General features: G+C 56.3%; 1 protein-coding gene across 1 annotated transcript; it reads right to left on the bottom strand.

Moving 5' to 3' along the window:
• Positions 1-1,753: 1,753 nt before the first annotated feature.
• Positions 1,754-18,203, bottom strand: PRPH2 (peripherin 2). Its single transcript, XM_075554100.1, has 3 exons — positions 17,623-18,203; positions 6,596-6,842; positions 1,754-1,972 (listed from the first exon to the last, which is right to left on the bottom strand). The coding sequence occupies exons 1-3, from the start codon at positions 18,201-18,203 to the stop codon at positions 1,754-1,756; spliced, it is 1,047 nt and encodes a 348-aa protein (XP_075410215.1).
• Positions 18,204-18,924: the final 721 nt, after the last annotated feature.

Genomic DNA, 18,924 nt, shown 5'->3' with positions numbered 1-18,924 from the left:
GAAATTCTCGCATGTTTTGGTGAGACCAGGGCAGAGGGAAGAGTTTGGAGTTTTCGCTTAAAATTGCCAAGTTGCATGTCACACTTTAAACAAATTCAGCTCTGGCCCAAACTAGCAGATGTGGAGATGATCGGCATCACCTAACAGTCACTGCTGTTGTCGATGAAAGAGAGCATGGGAGCTGGGGGACCGCCCACTGGCAAACAGCCCCCTATCATGCGCAGTGGTTCTCGTAGCCAGTTTCTCCCGTGGTATTCAACGTTACAGATTTGAGGGCCCCGAGGTGCGTGTGCTGCCGAACAGGCTAGACGTGTGACCCAGGGCTCATGATACAATACCGTGTTTATTGCAGTGCCTATTGTACAGCCGTGCCCAGCCCGGCCCGCGTGGTCTCCAGCAGCACCTACACGATGGCTGTCGGTGCTGCTGAGAGGGCTCGGGGACCGTCCTCAGGGGAGCCCCCTCTCCACTGCACGCAGCGCCCTGGACTGAAGGAGTCTCAGACATGTAGCTGAAGCTGGGACCAAAGTCAATGGGTTCTGACCACCTGTGACCGGGTTTGAGAGCACCAGCACCCCTGGACTGTCCAGACACAACCAGGAGGGCTAGTCCCTCCCAACAGGAGATGGGTGCAAACACCTGCTGGGGCAGCCCCAGGACGGAGTTGCTCGTGGGCTGCCCTGCACTTCCTTACACTGCCAGCTGTGCTCCAGCCAGGGGTCAGGAATGGGCACCTCGAGCCTTCATACCCCATCCAGAGCACGCGGAGCCCTGCCTTCGCCCGGTCCCCTCTCCATCCTGTCTCAGGCCCAAGGGATGTGAAAATGCTCGCTTTTGCTGGCCTAGAAAGGGGGCTCTCAAGGACCGCTCTTCTGAATCACGACTTTGCAGAATGGGGAGCTGTGGAGGGAGTGGAGGTGGGGCCTTCACTCTCCACTGTGGACTCCTGGCTTCCTCAGGGACTGTTGTGGCCGCCTATGGCGGGAGGGGGCCCCCCAAAGAGGCGAGATCTGTTCTCCAAAGAGGGCCTGCTTGTCTGAGGTTCACAGAGTCCAACGCCTTCCCAGACAAGCCAGCAGATGTGAGCCTGCCCTTGGGGGCTTGGCTGTTGCTGGGACTTGCTGTGGTGCCTACTAGCCGCCCAGTGCAGAGGGCATGAGAGTGTGGCCCCCGAGCCCGCCTTCACTGTGGCCAGGGCAGGGGAGAGAACCCCTCTGCTTCCCAGGCATTCCTCCTCTTGAGCCCGCAGCGCGTGGAAGCATGCCTCCCCTTGGAGAGCCGTGGCTGTCGCCCACCTTCCACTGCTACACTGAATGGCATTACAAAACTATGGTTGCTTTGCTTTTTTAAGTGACATGTGGTGTGTTTCTCAGACTCCCAGTGACATTTTGGACGTAGTAGGACCCAGCTCCAAGATCCCAGGCCAGCGGAGAAGAGGAGGGGCTCTCTGGTGCAGCCAGTGGCCTGAAGATGCTGCTGAATGGCCTGTGCTTTGGAGACCAAAGGGAAGTGGCGGCACCTGGAGGCTAGCCGGGGGCCGGGAGGGGGAAACGAGGAGGGGGGTGCTTCATTGTTCGTACCTTGAGTCAATCGTTCAGCAAACGTCCGAGTGTTTTCAGAAGCCCCGGCCCTTAAATCCCACCACCAAGAAGCGTCTCTGGGTGACGGCGCCCTCCTCGGAGATCCAGACTCAGCGGGACGTTTGGTGTCCACGACTGCCCCGTGTGCAGGGAGGGAGACAGAGGCTGGGTGCTCAGCCTGCCCCCGGGGCCTGGTCCACCTCCTCGCCATGGGCCTCCACCTGGTTGCCCTGGGCCAGCTGCCGCACGCGCTGCAGGAAGGCCTTCCACGTCTCGGGCACGCTCTTCTCTAGCAGCCAGCCCTCGCTCTCCGCCTCGCACGCCGGGTCCTCGGGGCCGGGCACGCCTTCCAGCGCCGTGTGCAGATAGCGCAACCCAACGGTGGCAGCCACCTGGTGGGAGGGAGAGAGGGGAGCTCAAGATTGGGGCAGTGGGCACTGTAGGAGCCACCTGTGTGTTCTGCCCCTGCCCAGTTGCCCCCTCGGCAGCAAGTCCTGGCGGCACCCCAGCTCTAGTTAAGTTAGCAGTGAGATGCCTCCACGGGGTTCCCAGCCACTGATCACAGACCTTTCTTCCGAGGCACCTCTGGCCAGATTTGAACCTTCAACCTTCGTGTTTAGCTGCTGAGCATGCTGTCCTTGGGATCTCCAAGGGCTCGCTGTCCCTCCCTTAAGCAAACCAAACCCGATGCCATCACATTGATGCCAACTCATAGTGACCCTGTAGGACCGAGAGGACCTGCCCGGGGTCCCCAGGGCTCATCTCTGGAGACAGACGGCCGGCGCCTCTCTCCATGGAGCAGTGGTTAACGAGCTCCATGGCCGACCGAGGTGAGTGGTTTGGTTTGACAAGAGTGGCGGCCTGAGAAACCCGAGGGGGTCATTCTGCCCCAGGACAGGGTAGCCGTGAACACAACAGCCCTGAGTTCCATTCCGACTCGACCCTCAGTGTGTACTCCCTCCCGGAGCCCTGGTGTCCTGGTGACACGTTCAGCTGTAATTGGCAAGGAAGACCAGCAGTTCCAAACCAGCAGCTGCTGCATGGGAGAAAACAGAAGTCTCTGCTCCCAACAGTGACAAGTCTCAGAAACCCACGGGACAGTTCTGCCCCGGCCCAGAGGGCCTCCGTGTGTCCCTGTGGACTGGGCGGCAGTGAGTGGAGTGAGTCCCCCTCCCCCTCGCCCTGGGCCCTCACCGTCCCTGCAACGTCAGCCCCCCTCCCAGCACAGTGCTGGGGCCAACTCTGTGTTAACTCGCACTACGAGCCATTCCTTTGCTCCAGACGGTCGACTCGGTGGTCTCTTTACTCCTGCGAATGGGATGAGGCTGATGGTGGATGTACGGATGGGAGGATGCTAGTCATGTGTCCTTTGGGTTTGTCCATGGGTGGCCCTTGAGACACAGGTGCCAGTGCCAGAATTCCTGGGCTGGGACCCCAGCTCTGCCACTCAACCAGCCATGAGAGCCAGAAGCCGCGGACGTCCCTGTGGAAGGGAGCCCGCCTGGTAGGGCGCTGTGCTGCTGTTTGCAGAGGCCTATCTAGTGAGGACGGATGTAGTGGCCGTTGCCAGCTGCACCCTCAACGCCACCTGCCCTCAAGTGCACTCTGCCTCCCAGCAGCCCACAGGACAGACGGAACTGCCCCTGGGATCTGAGGCTGTCACTCCATGGAAATGCACAGCCTCATCTTTCTCCCTTGGAGCAGCCAGTGGTTTCAAACTAGCGCCTTTGTGGTTCGTATCCAACCAGTAACCCACTACGCCAGTGGTTCTCGACCTTCCTCATGCCGAGATCCTTTCATACAGCCTCATGTGATGCTGACCCCCAACCATCACATTATTTTCGTTGCTACTTCATCACTGTCATTTTGCCACTGTATCTGATAGGCAGGCTGTATTTTCATTGTTACAAATTGAGTATCATCAAACATAATTAAAGCATAGTGATTAACCACAAAACAATATGTAATTATATATTGTGAAGTATGTGTTTTCCGGTGGTCTCAGACGAGCCCGTGGAAGGGTCGTTGGACCCCCAAAGGGGTCGTGACCCAAGGTTGCGAACCGCTGCTCTCGTCATCAGGAATTAGAAAGCAAACCACCAGGTCAGCAGTTTGAAACCCCAAGCCGCTCTGCAGGAGACAGCTGAGGCTTTCTGCTCCCAAGAAGCAATAGTCCAAGGAACCCAGAGGAGCGGTCTCATCTGCCCTGTGGGGCCACTGGGAGTCAGAATGGGCGCAAAGGCAGTGATGCGCGTGGTGGACCGAGGGCTGTATGTATCGGCTGGGCAGGTAGTGCTCCCCCCCTTTACTAGGGACCGGGTCAGTTAGGCACTCGTGTCCACACGACACGCACTTCCTGTGTGCTGTCTGGGTCTTTGTGATGCAGCCAGTGCTGTGTTGAGTGCAGGCTGCCTGCAGGGGAGCATCTGCTCCTGAGAGCCTGAATGGGGGCCCTACCAGTCTGTCACCCTTCTCCCCAGCTCCTAGAACAGCAGCAGCACATGGACACTGTAGACACTGCTGCAGGGATGCTGTGGGACAGGGTGTCATGGCTGTGGTCTTGGTCATCATAACCGCCAACGTGTTTCCGGTTGTCAGTGACCACTGGATGTTTTACAAGGTGCTTTTCAGTGGGAAAGGCTACCTCTTCCAGGAAGTCCTCCTGGTACAAGCGCGCCCTCTCGGATCTCCCTCTCGCTTTCCTGGAAGAGGCCTCTGTGATTGGAAGCATGCACTTGGTTCATGAGTTAGAATGAGTCTTATAGCTGGACTGACACCCCATCCCCAGGAGGACACCGCTCGGGCCTGGGGTTTCTGCTGGCTGCTCAGTCACTCTTGTGCCCATCACAAAAGTGCCAGTCAGAGACCTTGACTAAAAGCCGGCGATGTTCAAATCCCTCTTCCCTGTGAGCTCCTCCTTACTCCGCTGCTGCTGTTGGCCAATGAGCCACATCCAACCCACAGACCCCTGCAGGACGGAGGAGAGCTGCCCCATAGGGTTTCCTACGCTGGCCTCCTCACAGGTCACTGCCCCTCCAGAGCAGCTGGTCAGCCTGAACTGCCAGCCTCCAGGTCAGCAGCCGAATGCATAAGCAGTGCACCAGCGAAGCCCCTGCCTTGCCCCACGAGCCCCTGTAGCCGTGAGTGTGAGCTGAGAGGGTAAATGCAGCCCCGCTCGCCCACTGACCCCCATGAGCTGTTTGGCTTTCTTTTTATGAACTTTCAGGGGGCCCCGGCCCGTAGCTCTGAGCCTCACGCCTTCTTCCACCCACTCATCCCCAGGCTCGGCCTTGGGAACTCAAAGCCCACAAGTCGTCACTGAATGGACTCTGTTTCCCTCTCTGGAGTGCAGGCACGGGCTGTGTGAGGAGCTAGATTGGTGTCGCCCAGCCCAGGGCACAGTGTTGTGATGTGGACAGAGGACGGGAGTCCGTGGCTGGTGTGGACAATTCATCCAAACTTAAGGTGTCTGAGTTCACACAATAGGGCCAGGGAAGAAAGGTCTGGTGGTCCACGTGGAAGCCGGGAGCACGTGTCTACACGAACACACCTGAATCAGGGTTGTAGGGAAGTCACCTGGTTGTTAAGAACAGCAACACTAGTGAGGTGTGAGCAGTTGAGAGTGCTCCACCATTTGAGGCAAAAAATCAAACTCACAGCCACCCTGAAGGACAGGACAGAGCTGCCCCAGGAGTCCCAGGCCTGCAACTGCTCACAGGAGTGGAAAGCCCCGCGTTTCTCCCATGGAGCAGCTGGTGGTTTCGAACTGCCGACCTTGCAGTTGGCAGTCCAGTCACTTTGCCACCAGGGCACCTAGAGATCGAGGCAGCATTTAGCGGAGGATGGCATTCCAGAGGAGGAGGAGGAGGGGACTGGAAACAGGAAGTACAGGGAGGCAGTGGGGTGAGTGATGTCACAGGAGTTGTCCCCAACAAAATGTCCCAACATCAAAAGTGAAAGCAAACTCCCCAAGGATCTTCCTTGAAGGGAGAAGACTCCCAGTCTGACGTCCCTGTTGTATGTAGCTTTTCATTTTGGAGCCTAGGTTGGCTGCTGTCAGATTTGCTTAACTAGATGCCCGGAGCCCCCTTCTGTACCTTCCTGGTCTACCCATTAGGACTAACACGCCCGTTCAGCACCGCGGACAGTGCCCGGCACACAGCTGCTGCTTAGAAACAGCTCTTCAACCAATGAGAAACGCAGCAGATTCACTGGGGTGGCTTACACAGCGAATGGGGCGGGAGGGGCGTGGGGGACACAGGATCTTACCGAAGGGAGGAGATGAACCCACAAAGAATTAGGGTGACAGGCCTTTGGTGACTGGTATCTCCAACCAGACCAAACCAAACCCACTGCGGGCAAGCTGATCTCCAGTGGAACTGCCCCTGCCCCTGCCCCTTCACAGAAGGAGCCGGCCTCATCTTTTTGCCGGGAAGCAGCGGGTGAGTTTGAACTGCTGACCTTGCACGGGGCGGCCCCGTGCCCAGCCCGCAGCACCACCAGGGGTCCTCTGACTTGGAGGTCAGATGACTTGCCGCCGCCACCGCGCCCTCAGAAGTGGAGGCACGGAGCGAGCCTCAGCACACACTGCTCAAGCCCAGCCGGCACACAGAGGCCACAGGCTGCCCAGCTCTACTGCATGCAACATGCAGGACCGGTCAGCCCTTAGGGACAGGACGCAGACTGGGAGCTGCCGAGGGCTCCACCTTCAGCTGCTGGCTCTGAATGACCCAGCCCGGGTTGCCTCGGAAGAAAGGCCTGTCCACCTGCTTCTGCAAAGTCACCGCCTTGCGGGCATCTCACTCTTCACTCGAGGGGCCTCTCCAAGGCAGCAGTGGATGGTGCTGTCAGTTTCACCTCCACAGACTCTACCCCCAATGAAGGAGAAGCCCAAGAGTTGGCACTGGGTCCCAAGTCTGGTCAAGGACCAGGGAGAGGTGCAGGGTCCACCTCATTAACCCCTAAGTGGGCAGGTGGCACCCTCTGTCCCCGTGCCCCAGTGGGCCCCCACCTACCTCCAAGAGCCAGACGAGGAGCGTGGCGGCCCCCATGGAGTTCATGAGGCTGCTGTAGTAGCTCAGCAGGGCCGCCCTGCAGCCGCGCACCCACAGGTTGAGCTCCTCGGTCTGGTGGTCGTAGCTGTAGTGCGCAGAGTTGTTGGTCAGCTGGTGCTGGATGCAGGGCCGCGGCGAGCTGGGGTTGCAGCAGCTGAAGGGGACGCCGTCCAGCAGGTACCGCCCGTCCACGTTGCTCTTGATGCGGCTGGAGGAGAAGCGGAGAGAGCCTGAGGGGGCACACGCCTCTGGTGCATTCCCTGGCAGACACGGGGCTGCTTTCCTGCTGTGTACCCGCCACCCTCGGCCTGGAGACAGAGCAGTGGGCACGCCCGCAGTGGGACCTCTGCCTCCCCGGAATTAAGCACTAGAGCAGGTGTAGGGGTGTCCAGCCTGCAGGCCGTGTGAGACCCGAAAAATCTTCAGTACCAGGTACCACCACAGCCTGGCCAGAGAGGGGCGGCTCCAGCCCTCGCATTAGCTGTGATGAAATGCTTGGGCAAATGCAGCAGGTTAGTTCTAAGTGGATAGTCCGTCAGGCCCTCTAAGGGGGGCATCAATATGGCCCCCTAGTGGTGCTATCCATCGCCAAATGGTCCTTGGCAGGGAAAGGGTCCCCCAGATGCTAAGCCAAGGCACCAATGAAGGAGCGAGGCCAGGCTGGTCAGCAAGAGAGGGGGCATGAGGAGGAAATGCAGCCGTGCCCACTCAGACAGGCTCTGCCAGTCTCTCGGGCTGTCAGACTTCACCCCCAGCCCCTCTCCAACCTCATCTACCCAAGCAGGTCACCAACAATCACCACTACCCCCCATCTGCTCCGCAAGCTTTCCAGAAGGGCTGCTCCGGCCCAGGGCTCACCGTGGAGAGGAGGCACCAGGGGTGCAGAGGGTGAAGGCACCCCCTCACCCGCTCATAGGCTGGACGGCCCAATGAACCCTCAGGTACCACAGAAGAAAGGCCTGACCACCTAGTTCTGAAGAGACCGCCCACTGAAAACTCTCTGGGTGGCCACTTGTGCCACCCAGGGCCATTGGTGGGAGTGGAGACCCACGAGGCAGGCACAGCCCAAGCCCCAGCCTGCTCACCTGCATGGAGGCTCTGCCCAGCCAGACGGGCGCCTCCTGGTCACCTGCAGGATGTGTTCTGTACAACAGGGGGACTCGGGTAACCAGCAGGGCCTCCAGCCGCAGTTTCCTATGTCTACATTTATGTTTGGAGCAAGGGCCCTGGGGGTGCAGAGAGTGACAGGTAGGGCTAACTGCAATGTCAGCAGTTCGAAACCACTAATGATAGTACAGGGGGCAGTCAGGGTTGGGAAACATTCTCAATTTGATTGTAGTAAAGACTGCATAACTCTTGATACTGTTAAACTATTGTATGATGTGTGGGCAAAGTGCCAAGAAAACTTTTAAAAATAAAAACTATGAAACAAAAGAAACCAGCGCAGCCCACCAAGGACAATGAGGACAATGCTCCGGCTTGGCACACCCAAGGCACAGAGGGCATCGCAGGGCCAGCCCCACCATGAGGCACGATGACGTCCCTCAATGACCCATAGTGCTAAGGGGGACAGCACTGGGGACACGGTGTGGGAGACGTGCCCAATCCCACCCCACCGCACCGGGTGAAGCACTGAGGGTGTGCAGCAGAGCAGCAAGGGGAGCAAAGCAGCAAAGTCCCCGAGGAATGCCAAAGGTGGACTTGGGGGCAGGGCGTGGCACCCCAGTGGACTGGAGTGTAGAACACTCATAAAAGTTAAGGGACCGACCTGGAGCCGCTTGAGGACTTCTCAGTTTTTGCTGTTGCTTTTTTCTTTTTCTCTTTATTTATTTGTTTTGTTGTGTTTGGTGTTGTTGGTTTATTTCTGTCTTCTTTTTTTGTCATGTTTTGCTCTGCTTTGTTTTTTGTGCATATGTCTCTGCATGTCTATCTGGACAAGATGGGCGGGATGAACGATCCAGAGGAGAGAACAAGGGGATGGACAGTTCTGGGGGGCACAGGAGAGGGAGATGTGGGGGAAATGGCGGGGGGTACCAACAAACCCAGGGACAAGGGAAGAATAAGTGATCTAAAATTGATGGTGAGGAGGGCATAGGATGCTTTGGGGGTATGGGTGCTAATCAAGGGCAATGTAGCCAAGAGGAATTACCAAAACCCAAATGAAGGCCAAAAATGATAGTGGGACAGGAGGAAAGTAAAAGGAAATGAGGAAATAACTGGGAGGCATAGGACATTTATCGAGGTCTAAATACTGGCATGTACATATGTAACATTTATATGTACTGATAGGGGACTAGATCAATGGACATAGATTTATTAATTATTAAGGTAGCAAATGGACAGTGGGCCTCTACTCAAGTACTCCCTCAACTCAAGAACACTTTGTTCTAATAACCCAGCAGGTACTCTGTGATGCACACCTTCCCAAAACAATAGCTGAAGACAAATGGGTGCATAAGCAAATGTAGTGAAGAAAGCTGATGGTGCCCGGCTAGCAAAAGATACAGTGTCTGGGGTCTTAAAGGCTTGAAGATAAACAAGTGACCCTCTAGTTGGGAAGCAACAAAGCCCACATGGAAGAAGCACACAAGCCTGTGTGATCACGAGGTGTCAATGGAATCAGGTCTCAGGTATCAAAGATCCAGAGCAACACAAACAAACAAAAAGCCTATCAATGGAAAGACAGGGAGGGCAGAGTGGAGACCCAAAGCCCATCAGTAGTCAATTGGACACCCACTGCCAGAAAGGTCACAAGGAAGAAACGAGCCGGTCAGGGTGCAGTGTAGCACCGATGAAACACACAACCTTCCTCTAGTTCTTTAATGCTTCTCCCCACCTGTCATGACCCCAATTCTAGCTTACAAATCTGGCTAGACCAGAGCATGTACCTGGTACAGATAAGAGCTGGAAACACAAGGAATCTAGGACAGATAAATCCCTAAGGACCAACAAGGGGAGCAGCGATACTAGGAGGGTAAGGGCAGGGGCGTGGGGAGTAGGGGAACTGATCACAGTGATTGATGTATGACCCCCACCCGAGGGAGAGAGACAGCAGAAAAGTGGGTGAAATGAGACAGCAGTGTAAGACAGGGGAAAAAAAGAATTTATAAATTATCAAGGTGGGGGGAGAGAGGAAGGGAAGGGGGAGCTGGTGTCAGGAGCTTAAGGAGAAAAAATGTTTTGAAAAAGATGAGGACAACATATGTACAGATGTGTTTGACAAAATGAATATATGTATGGATTGTGATAAGAGCTGTAAGAGCCGCGATAAAATAAAGAAACCACGAGGCTCTGCAGGAGAAAGGCGAGACTTTCTACCCCCGTAAAGAACCACGGTTTGGTAAACCCACAGGGCAGTTCTACACTGTCTGAGGGGGCCCTGGGGCCAGCTGCAGGCCAGCAAGCTTGGCTTGGGGTTTGTATGTTTAGAGAACAATACATACTGCCCCTGCGCACAACTCTGGGGAAACATCATCTGCCCGCCAGGTGGGCTGCTAACTGGAAGTCAAAGGACTTACAGCTGAGACATGCTAATTAGATGCCAATAAAACCATTTCAAAACAAAAGGGTTTGCATTCTTGGAAACCACAAGGAGCAGGTCTCCTCTGTCCTGTAGTGTGTCATGGTGAGTCGAGATCCCTGCCCTATAGGGTCATGGTGAGTTGAGATCCCTGTCCTATAATGTCATGTGAGTCAAGAACTCTGTCCTATATCATGGGGAATGGAGACCTCTGTCCTATAGGGTCATGTGAGTGGAGACCTCTGTCCTATCGTGTCCTGTGAGTGGAGACCTCTGTCCTATGGTGTCCTGTGAGTCTAGAGCTCTGCCAAGGCATTTCGGGTTCTGCTTCTGTAATCTCCAGGAGGATGAGGGCCCCCGGAAGGCTACACACGGCAGCTTTGTTGGGTTTCCATGTCCCTATGTGCCCTGATTCTGCACTGTGGACTGGCCCCCGGCCCGGAGCACGGGTGGTCCTGGGAGGCACTGGCAGTGCAGGGTGGTGCTGGAGGCAGGCTGAGGGGGTTGGCTCTGGCTCTACCACAAGCGTTCCCTCTGGACAATCTCCATAGCTCGCAGCTTCCTGCGTGTAGAGCGAGGCTGCTGAAATGATATGTGTGAATGCTGAGCAGCGCCTTACGTAGTAGGTAAGCAACAGACATGGATTGTTACTATTACTCGGGGAGCCCTGGGGTGCAGCATGGGGCTCTAACTGCAAGGTTAGTGGTTCAAGCCCACCAGCCACGGTGAGGGAGAAGGATGAGGCTTTCTGCTCCCATAAAGATATACAGTCTCAGAAACCCACAGGGGCAATGGGCCCTGTCCTTTGGGGTGACTGTGGACTGGCATCAACTTGACAGCAGTCAATTTTATTGACAAGATTCTTACTCCTTGGGTAGCACAGTTAGAGAAAGATGAGGCTTTCTACTCCCGTGAAGATTTACAGCCTCGGAAAGCCAAAGCGGGCAATGCTGCCCTGTCCTACTGGGTCGCTCGTGACCTGCTGGCGGTGAGTTTGGGTTTGGGTAGCACAGCGGTCACTGTGCTGGGCTGCTGATCCGGAGGGTGGAGGTCCGGCCACGTTGGAAGGAAGTTCTAGAAATCAGCTCCCAAATCATGAGCCACCGAAAGCCCCGTGGATACAATTTGACTCTGACATAGCCAAGGTCTCCGTGAGTCTGAATTGGCTCCACACCAACTGGTTATCGACTGTGGTTATCACTCGGGGACACAGGTTGGCTGTCTCCTGCTGCTGAGACACGGTCTGGCCTGGCCCGCCTCCTGTGAGCTCAGGAGCCCCGGGGGCTCGGGCACAGCCACTGTGACAACTGTGGATGCTTCACAGTGTGGCTCTGAGTGTTCACCAGGCTTTCCGTATCCGCTCTCGCACTGACGAGGTTTCCATCTTTTTCACTGTTGTGAATCCAATACAATTAATTAAATTAAAACCCACCGCCATTGAGTCCGTCTCAACTAATCTAGACAGTGGCCCCGCCCCTGTGTGTTTCTGAGACCGTCACTGTCGATGGGAGTAGAAAGTCTCTTCTTTCTCTCAAAATGCGGCTGGGAGATTTGAACCGCCGACCTTGCAGTTAGCAACCAACGTGTAACCCAGACGCCACCAGGGCTGCCTGTGAACAGAAGCCAGAAAAAGAATGACAGGAGGACTTGAGGCAAGGGAGAGAAGGATATAACAAGAGCAGAAACCCACGACATTGACAACAGAAACATCAACGAGACTAAAAGCTGATTCTAGGGTGGGGGAGGGGGATCAATCACATTGATGGACATCAAGCAAGTCGGATTTAAAAAGACAAGACACACACACAGCTCAGGTCATTGAGAAAACAAAACCTAGAATCATCTGCAGAACGCAATGGGCTTTTCAGAACGGAAAAGAGTGAAAAAGCAAACCGGAGACTGAGCCATCAGCTCCTCGAGGGAACGACGGGGCAGGATGTGCTGCTGTCTGCATGTCCCAGAGCTGCGCTCGCTGGGACACACGTGCCTCTCAGGGGGCCTGGGGCGTTCTGGCTGGAGGTCTCACCTGCGGAGAGCCAGAGCTGGACAGGACCCATGGGCCCAACAGGGCAGGGCCTCAGCCAGGGCCACCTAGAGTCCAGCTATAGTACGTGTCCCTCCTCCTGTCCACATTCCCCTCAGACCTTCCCTGTTTCTAGCTAAACTTCCTGGGAGAGAGTGAGTCCCGTCTCCAGTCCCAGCCAGTTCCTGACCACCATCTCCTGTCCATATGCACCTCCAGTGCCCCTGACTTGAGAGAAAGCCTGCATATCCATACTAGCCCTGCGCTCGCTCGCTCGCTCGCTCGCTCATGTGGGCCAAGACCAGTGGGCGCTCTCACCTGTGCTCAGTCTGCAGCTGTTCCCCTGGGCTCTCTGACCCCCAGTGGACAGCCTGCTTTGCTGATCTCCCAAGCCTGTGTCCCCTCAGGCTGGGGCTCCCTGAGGGCAGGGCCTAGCTCAGCCTGGAAGAGGCAGGACTGACATGGTGGAGGTTGGGCAGCCTGAGCCCCACACAGGGACTTCACAGGACTCTTCACCTCTGGCACCAGCCCCTGAAGAAGCATCGGCTTGTCTCCTTGAGGGCCTGCCCTTGTTCCAAATACAGATTAAGGGCCCTCTCGTCCTCTTAAGACAAAGTCAGGCAGAGGCGATCTCCTTAGGTGGTGACCTGGGTATTTATATCCGGGAGTGTTTCCCAGGCCACAAGACTCAAAGTTTCCTAGGGGACCTGAAAGAGGGGCGGGGGGACACCTCAGGCAGCCCCTGAGCATGCAGAACCCAGATTCGGCACTGGAAATGCTCCAGAGGAGGCCTGGACTCCCTCCAGTCTAGGCAGGGGAGAAGGGGACCCCCAGGAAGCAAGGGACAGCCGAGCCCTGCCCACACCAGGGACCAGGGACCCTGGAGAACTGTGACCAGCCAGCTCCTGGCTCTAGGACCACTGCCCCGGAGTACAGGGCCCAGAAGCAGAGTCCCGGCCTTTTGTCTGAGTCCTCCAGCGTGGTCGGGGAAGAAGGATGGGCTGGGAAAGGAGTCCTGGTGGTGTAGTGGCTGCAGCTAGGCTTGCGATCCGCAGAGTCGTCAGTTCGAAGCCATCAACCGCTCCTTGACTGTAAAATGGGACTTTCTACTCCCCGTAAATTGCTACGGTCTGGGGAACCCACAGGGGCAGGTCTACCCTGTCCTGTGGGGTTGCTGAGAGTCGGTGGTGAGTTTGGGTTGGGCTGGGTTCAGAAGGGAATGATAAAGACCCCTGAGCAGGCAAATGAGGAGTGTGCTCAGCTGCTAGTGGAAGGTTAGAAGTTCAGGTCCACCCTGAGACCCTTTCAAGAAACTCTTGGCAAAATCCGCTTCCTACAAAATCAGCCTACGAAAGTGCAGGGGGTCGTAGCAGGCTGCAAGGCAGTTGGGGGAGTTGGGTGGATTTGGGGTGAAGGGTAAATATCCCTGGACCTTCCCCTGCCCTCCTGCTAGTCCCTGCCCCGGCCACTCCACCATCGGAGGCCCTGAGGGTCCTGCCGAGAATCTCCTGTCCTACAGTCTGCCAGCTCACAAAACTAAGCCGACTTTCTATTTTCCAGGGGAGGATTTCTGTCAGCCAGCCCTGCCACATAGACATATTAATCATACGTCTAAGTGAACAGAAAACCACTTTCCCCTCAGGGCCCCTGTGTGGAGGGAAGTACCAGACCACATCCTCTCATTCATTCCTGTAATCATGCACAGAGCTGTTCCTTGTCTCTAAACCAAATCAGACTCCACTGCCATCGAGTCAACTCCAATTCGTCGCGACCCCCCAGGACAGGGCAGAATTGGCCCTGTGGGTTTCCGAGACTGGCACCCTTTAAGGCACTAGACAGCCTCATCTTTCTCCAGTGGAGCGGCTAATGGCTTCGAACTGCTGACCTTGAGGTTAGCAGCCCAACCCAGGCACTGGCCCCAGACACTGACCCTGAGGCAAAGCCAACTAACTCCCCAAGGCTTTCTGGACACAAGCCCAGACGCCTGGCCTCCCTCGGGGTACCGTGCACATACCCTGCATGGAAAAGTCTGGGGAGATGAGAATGCCTTCCTCGTCGCTGGCACAGCGCGGGCACAGGGCCCTGGGGCTCTGGGAAAGGCAGAGGGTATTTTCATTCTACAAATTGTATGTTGACAACAGCTCTCTAGAAAGTTACACCAGCACACAATGGCTTCCCGGGGACGTGGCCTCAGGAAATACCACACAGAGGGACATGAGAGAGAGAGAGAGAGAGCAAACTCCACATAGAGGTCACATCTGGTGTCCCTTGTGAAGAACAGTGTCCATGGCTGCTCAGGGCTACGGCAGATGCCGTGCAGCGGAACATGATTGTGTGTCAACATGTCAATTCCAAGTCCTAGCAGTGCCGCAGGACAGAACACAGCGGCCCCCGAGGGTCCCTGGGCTGTGAGCCCTCGGGATATAGTGGTTATGATTTGGGCTTCAGTCCTCAAGGTCCAAAGTTCGAAACCACCAGCCGCGCCTCTGTAGAAAATGGAGCTTTGCTCTGAGTTGGCATGGGCTTGGAGGCCGTGGGCATCTTTGGGTGTGGAATCCTGCAGGCAGGTGTGTTCTCCAGAGGAGTCGATGGTGAGTTCAAATCCCCAGCCTTCCAACTAGCAGCCAAGCACCTAGCCCCCAAGGGTCCCTGAACTGTGACACAGCCATCCCATCGGAGCGGCTCATGCACCTGCGAGTGTCAGTCAAGAGCAGCGGTTCTCACCATTCCTCATGCCTCCACGCTTCATGCAGCGCCTCATGAGGTGGGGACCCCCAGCCATAACAATATCGTTGCTACTTCATCACTGTCGTTTTGCTACTGTTATGAATGGTCGTGTAAATATCTGATAAGCAGGATGCATTTCCATTGTTACAAATGGAGCATCAATGAGAATAGTGATTCATCAAAAAATATGTAATTATATATTGTGAAATATTTATTTCTAAGTACAAATAAATGAAATGTTGTCTTGAAGCATGGTGTAGCATGGGTAACAGTCTTCACGCCGGGTACTCCTATGTGGGCGTCTCTGCATGTGGGCGGACCCGCCTGGAGACGGATAGAGGAGCGGTGTCTCGGTTCCTAAGGCCATCGGAAATAGATGTTTTCCGATGGTCTTAGGTGACCCCTGTGAAAGGGTCGTTCAACCCCCAAAGGGGTGTGACGCACAGGCTGAGGACCACTGGTCTAGGTGTGCTGTAGTTGCGGGGATGCGTGCTCGGCTGCGCTGAGGTGAGGGCAGGTCAGTGAAGGATCGGTGGAGGGTGAGGCCCTGCCTCGGCCACGAAGAGAAACATTGGTTACCAGCGTCCATGGGTGTCAGCTCCTTTCACCCCCAACAAGTCAGGGTGAACACTCAGGGTGAACAGCTGAGTGGGTGCTGGCCTGCAAACCTCGGGAAGCTGGCCACTCGGGAGGAGCAGCCTGGGACAAAGCAGGGTCTGGGGACTTCCGGGAGACTGTGTAAGTGTCTCCACGGACTGACTCTAGGCAGAGGAAGACAGGGGACACGTTGGAAAGCTTCCTTCTCTTCTGCTCCCAAAGCCTGCTTCTGCCATGCCCTCTGCTCACAGTCGTGAGGGCAGGCCACCTGGTGCTGCCCCTGCAGATCTGTCCTCTCAGACGGCCAGAGTGGTTGACAATCCTCTCCCCGAGCAGGGATTTGGAACAATAATCCCCATCCGGGGAGAAGAAACGAAATCCCAAGGACTGACCCAGAATCTGAACTCCTTGCCCTTGGAAGCGCACTAAGCTGGGCGCACGCATATCTGAACCCCAAGCATGCCCTGCTGCCATGCCCAAGGTCCCGAGTTCAAGCCCTTCCTGGACTTGCCATCTTTAATCAGAGGAGAACAAAGCACAGCCGGGGATGAACAGCCGCACAGCCAGGTGTGGACGGAGATGGACGAAGAGACGAGGGGAGAGCAGGCTGCCCTTCCCTGGACCTGGAGTCGAGGGCCATGCTGAGGTCCGCTGGGACTAGCACATGTGCCGCCGTCTCTAGCATGGACCAGGGCCCTCCTCCTCTCTCACCGACCTCTCCTTCCATCCCATCTCAGACTGGGTTCTCCACATGCCAAGGACACGTGAGACACACTGCCAGGCTGTACTCACACTCACCCTCAGGACCATCGAGTCACCCCCTTTAGGACAGAGTAGACCTATGCCGGTGGGTTTCCAAGACGTAACTTTACAGAAGTGGCTGGCAGTTTAGAACTAGCGACTTTGTAGCTAGCAGCCTGCTGTGCCCCTGGGGCTCCCAGGAGTGCATCTCAGGAGGGGTTCGATCTAATCAGCAGAACCGACTCTGTCTTCAGAACAGAACGGGGTGACCTGCGAGATCACCGGTTACAGTGCCGCCCTTCAGCGCACAGGCAGAGGAGGACAGCGTGCCCCCTGCAGAGCCAACAGCCCTCCTTGCCACCCAGCCAATGCCGCTGAGTTCTCAAGGGTCTGCTGTGAGGTGAAGTTGACTGGGGGGCATTCACCGCCACCACCACCACCACCACGCAGAGCCCAGGGGGATTTGCCAAGGTCACACAGCGAATTAACAAGCTTAGAGCTCCTGATAGTTCTCTCCCCTCCCCCCACTCCCCCCACCCCACCATCTGCAAGGGCAGACCTCTTGGGAATGTGGATTCAGAGCTGAAAGACAGGGAAACAGGAATTCATGAAGAAAACTGACATTTCAGGGACTGGATCCATCTACTCCAAGCAAGCAAGACATAAAGCCAAATTAAAGCCCAGACTCACTGCCATGGGAGCCGATGCAGACTCAGAGCAACCCTGCAGGACGGGTGGAACTGCCCTGGGCGTCCCAGACTGTCACTCTCTCCGGGAGTGGGGAAGGCCCACTGCTGACCGTGCGGCTCAGCCAAGAACCACGATGCCACCAGGGCTCCTGATGAAGCAATGATGGCTCCGAGTAGGGGACCGGGTCACAAGCACACCCCAACGGTGGGACACAGACACTCACTTCCTCCCTGGGACTCCTACACAAGCCATGTACATCACCTGCTCCCTTCCTCTCACCTCACCCAAACACTCAGTCCAGCCTTAGCACGCTACCATTTTGTCAATCAAAACATGGTAAGGACATGGGCGATGTCATAGGCTTCGCCTCCCTCCACCATTGACCTCGAGTCAAGGGCAACTCAGAGCCACCCCACGTGCCATCGGGTCTCCCGAGCTAGAATCTCTGCCAGAGCAGATGGCTAAGTCTTTGGCCCCGGGGACCGGCTGATGGACTCAAACCACTGGCCTTATGACCAGCAGTCGAGCACTTAACCAGTGCACCACCGTCTCCTCCTTCCACCTCACACACCCTTGTGCAGACAGCACGAGTGCACACAGAGCCCGGCGGGGCGGGGAAGGGGCTCTGAAGAGAGGCCTGGGCCCCTGGGCTCCCAAGGAGCTCTGAGCAGGGGACGAAAGGCCACTCACTCTTTGACTTCCTTGGAGGAAAAGTCCAGGTAGCGGTTGCTGATCCACTGAATCTCAAACCAGTCCCGGAAGCCGTTGTTCCCACAGCACTTGAACTCAATCTGCAGCAGGTCGATGGTCTTCTTCATGAAGCATCTGCCGGGGGTGTCCGTGTCCCGGTAGTACTTCATGCCGCTCTTCAGCCCGGCGGCCAAGGTGTCCTCCAGGGAGCCCTGTGTCATAAAGCAGCAGAGGGCCACGAGGAGGAGGACCACGTGGAAGAGAACGCAGACCAGCAGGTAGGGCTGCAGCCAGGGCTTCCACTTGGCGTACTTGGCCGCGTCCAGCGCATCGTAGCAGATCTTGCCGGCCAGAGAGTTGAAGACACAGGCCAGTGTCCCCATCCCTATCAGGGAGTTGGGCACAAAATGGCTCTCCGAGTTGTTCATCATGTCGCTCCTCTTCCGGAGCTCGATCTTCAAGAACAGCCCGAGGCTGAAGACGATGATGCCAGCCAGCACAGAAAGCCAGTTCAGGAGCCAGAGCCCTTGGGCCAGCTTGACCCTCTTCTTCTGGTCGAATTTGACTTTCAGCAGTGCCATGCTTGTCGGGTGCGGCACAGCCGCCTCCCACAGCCAAGTTCACCCCTTGGTAGCACAGGGTCAAGGGAGGGTGCAGGCAGCTACAGGGGGCTGCCCATGATGCGCCTGCCCTAGCCTGAGAGCCCTGTTGACCCAGGCATGGTGGCAGGGCCCACAGAGTCGCAGCTGGGGCTGGTCCACAGTGTGGGCTCTGCGGGCCCTTCCCCAGCCAACAAGGGACAGCTGAACACCGCAGATTAAAAGTGGGAGCCACAAGACATCTTGCTAATCCCTTTAGCCAGGTTCATCCCATTAGATAAAGCCCCGTGAGGCTCAGAACATGGCCACAGGGGCCTCCGTGGCCATGCAGAAGCAGAAAGCCCTGGGGAAGGGCAGAGCAAAAAGGGCCAGACCGGCTGGAAGAGAACTTTATTTGGAAGTCTGACTGAGATCTTGTGTTTCCCAAGGACCAAGTTTCCAGGCTTAGCTCCTGCAGGAAATTGTCTTTCCCACAGTGTTCTCCCAACCACACCTCCCATCGCAGGGCACGCCCCTGTTGCTGTCACTGCTCCTGCTGCTGGTGGTGCCACTCACCTGGCTCCTCCTTCTCCTGCTGCTGCTGCTGTTGCTATGGTTACTACTGTTCTTGCTGCTGCTGCTGCTGTTACTGTTGCTGCTGCTGCTGCTGTTGCTATTGCTATGGTTACTACTGTTTTTGCTGCTGCTGCTGCTCCTCTTGCTG

The sequence above is a fragment of the Tenrec ecaudatus genome, chromosome 7 (genome assembly GCF_050624435.1).
Source record: "Tenrec ecaudatus isolate mTenEca1 chromosome 7, mTenEca1.hap1, whole genome shotgun sequence".
Taxonomy (NCBI): domain Eukaryota; kingdom Metazoa; phylum Chordata; class Mammalia; order Afrosoricida; family Tenrecidae; genus Tenrec; species Tenrec ecaudatus.
This window is presented reverse-complemented; position numbering and strand designations above follow the sequence as displayed.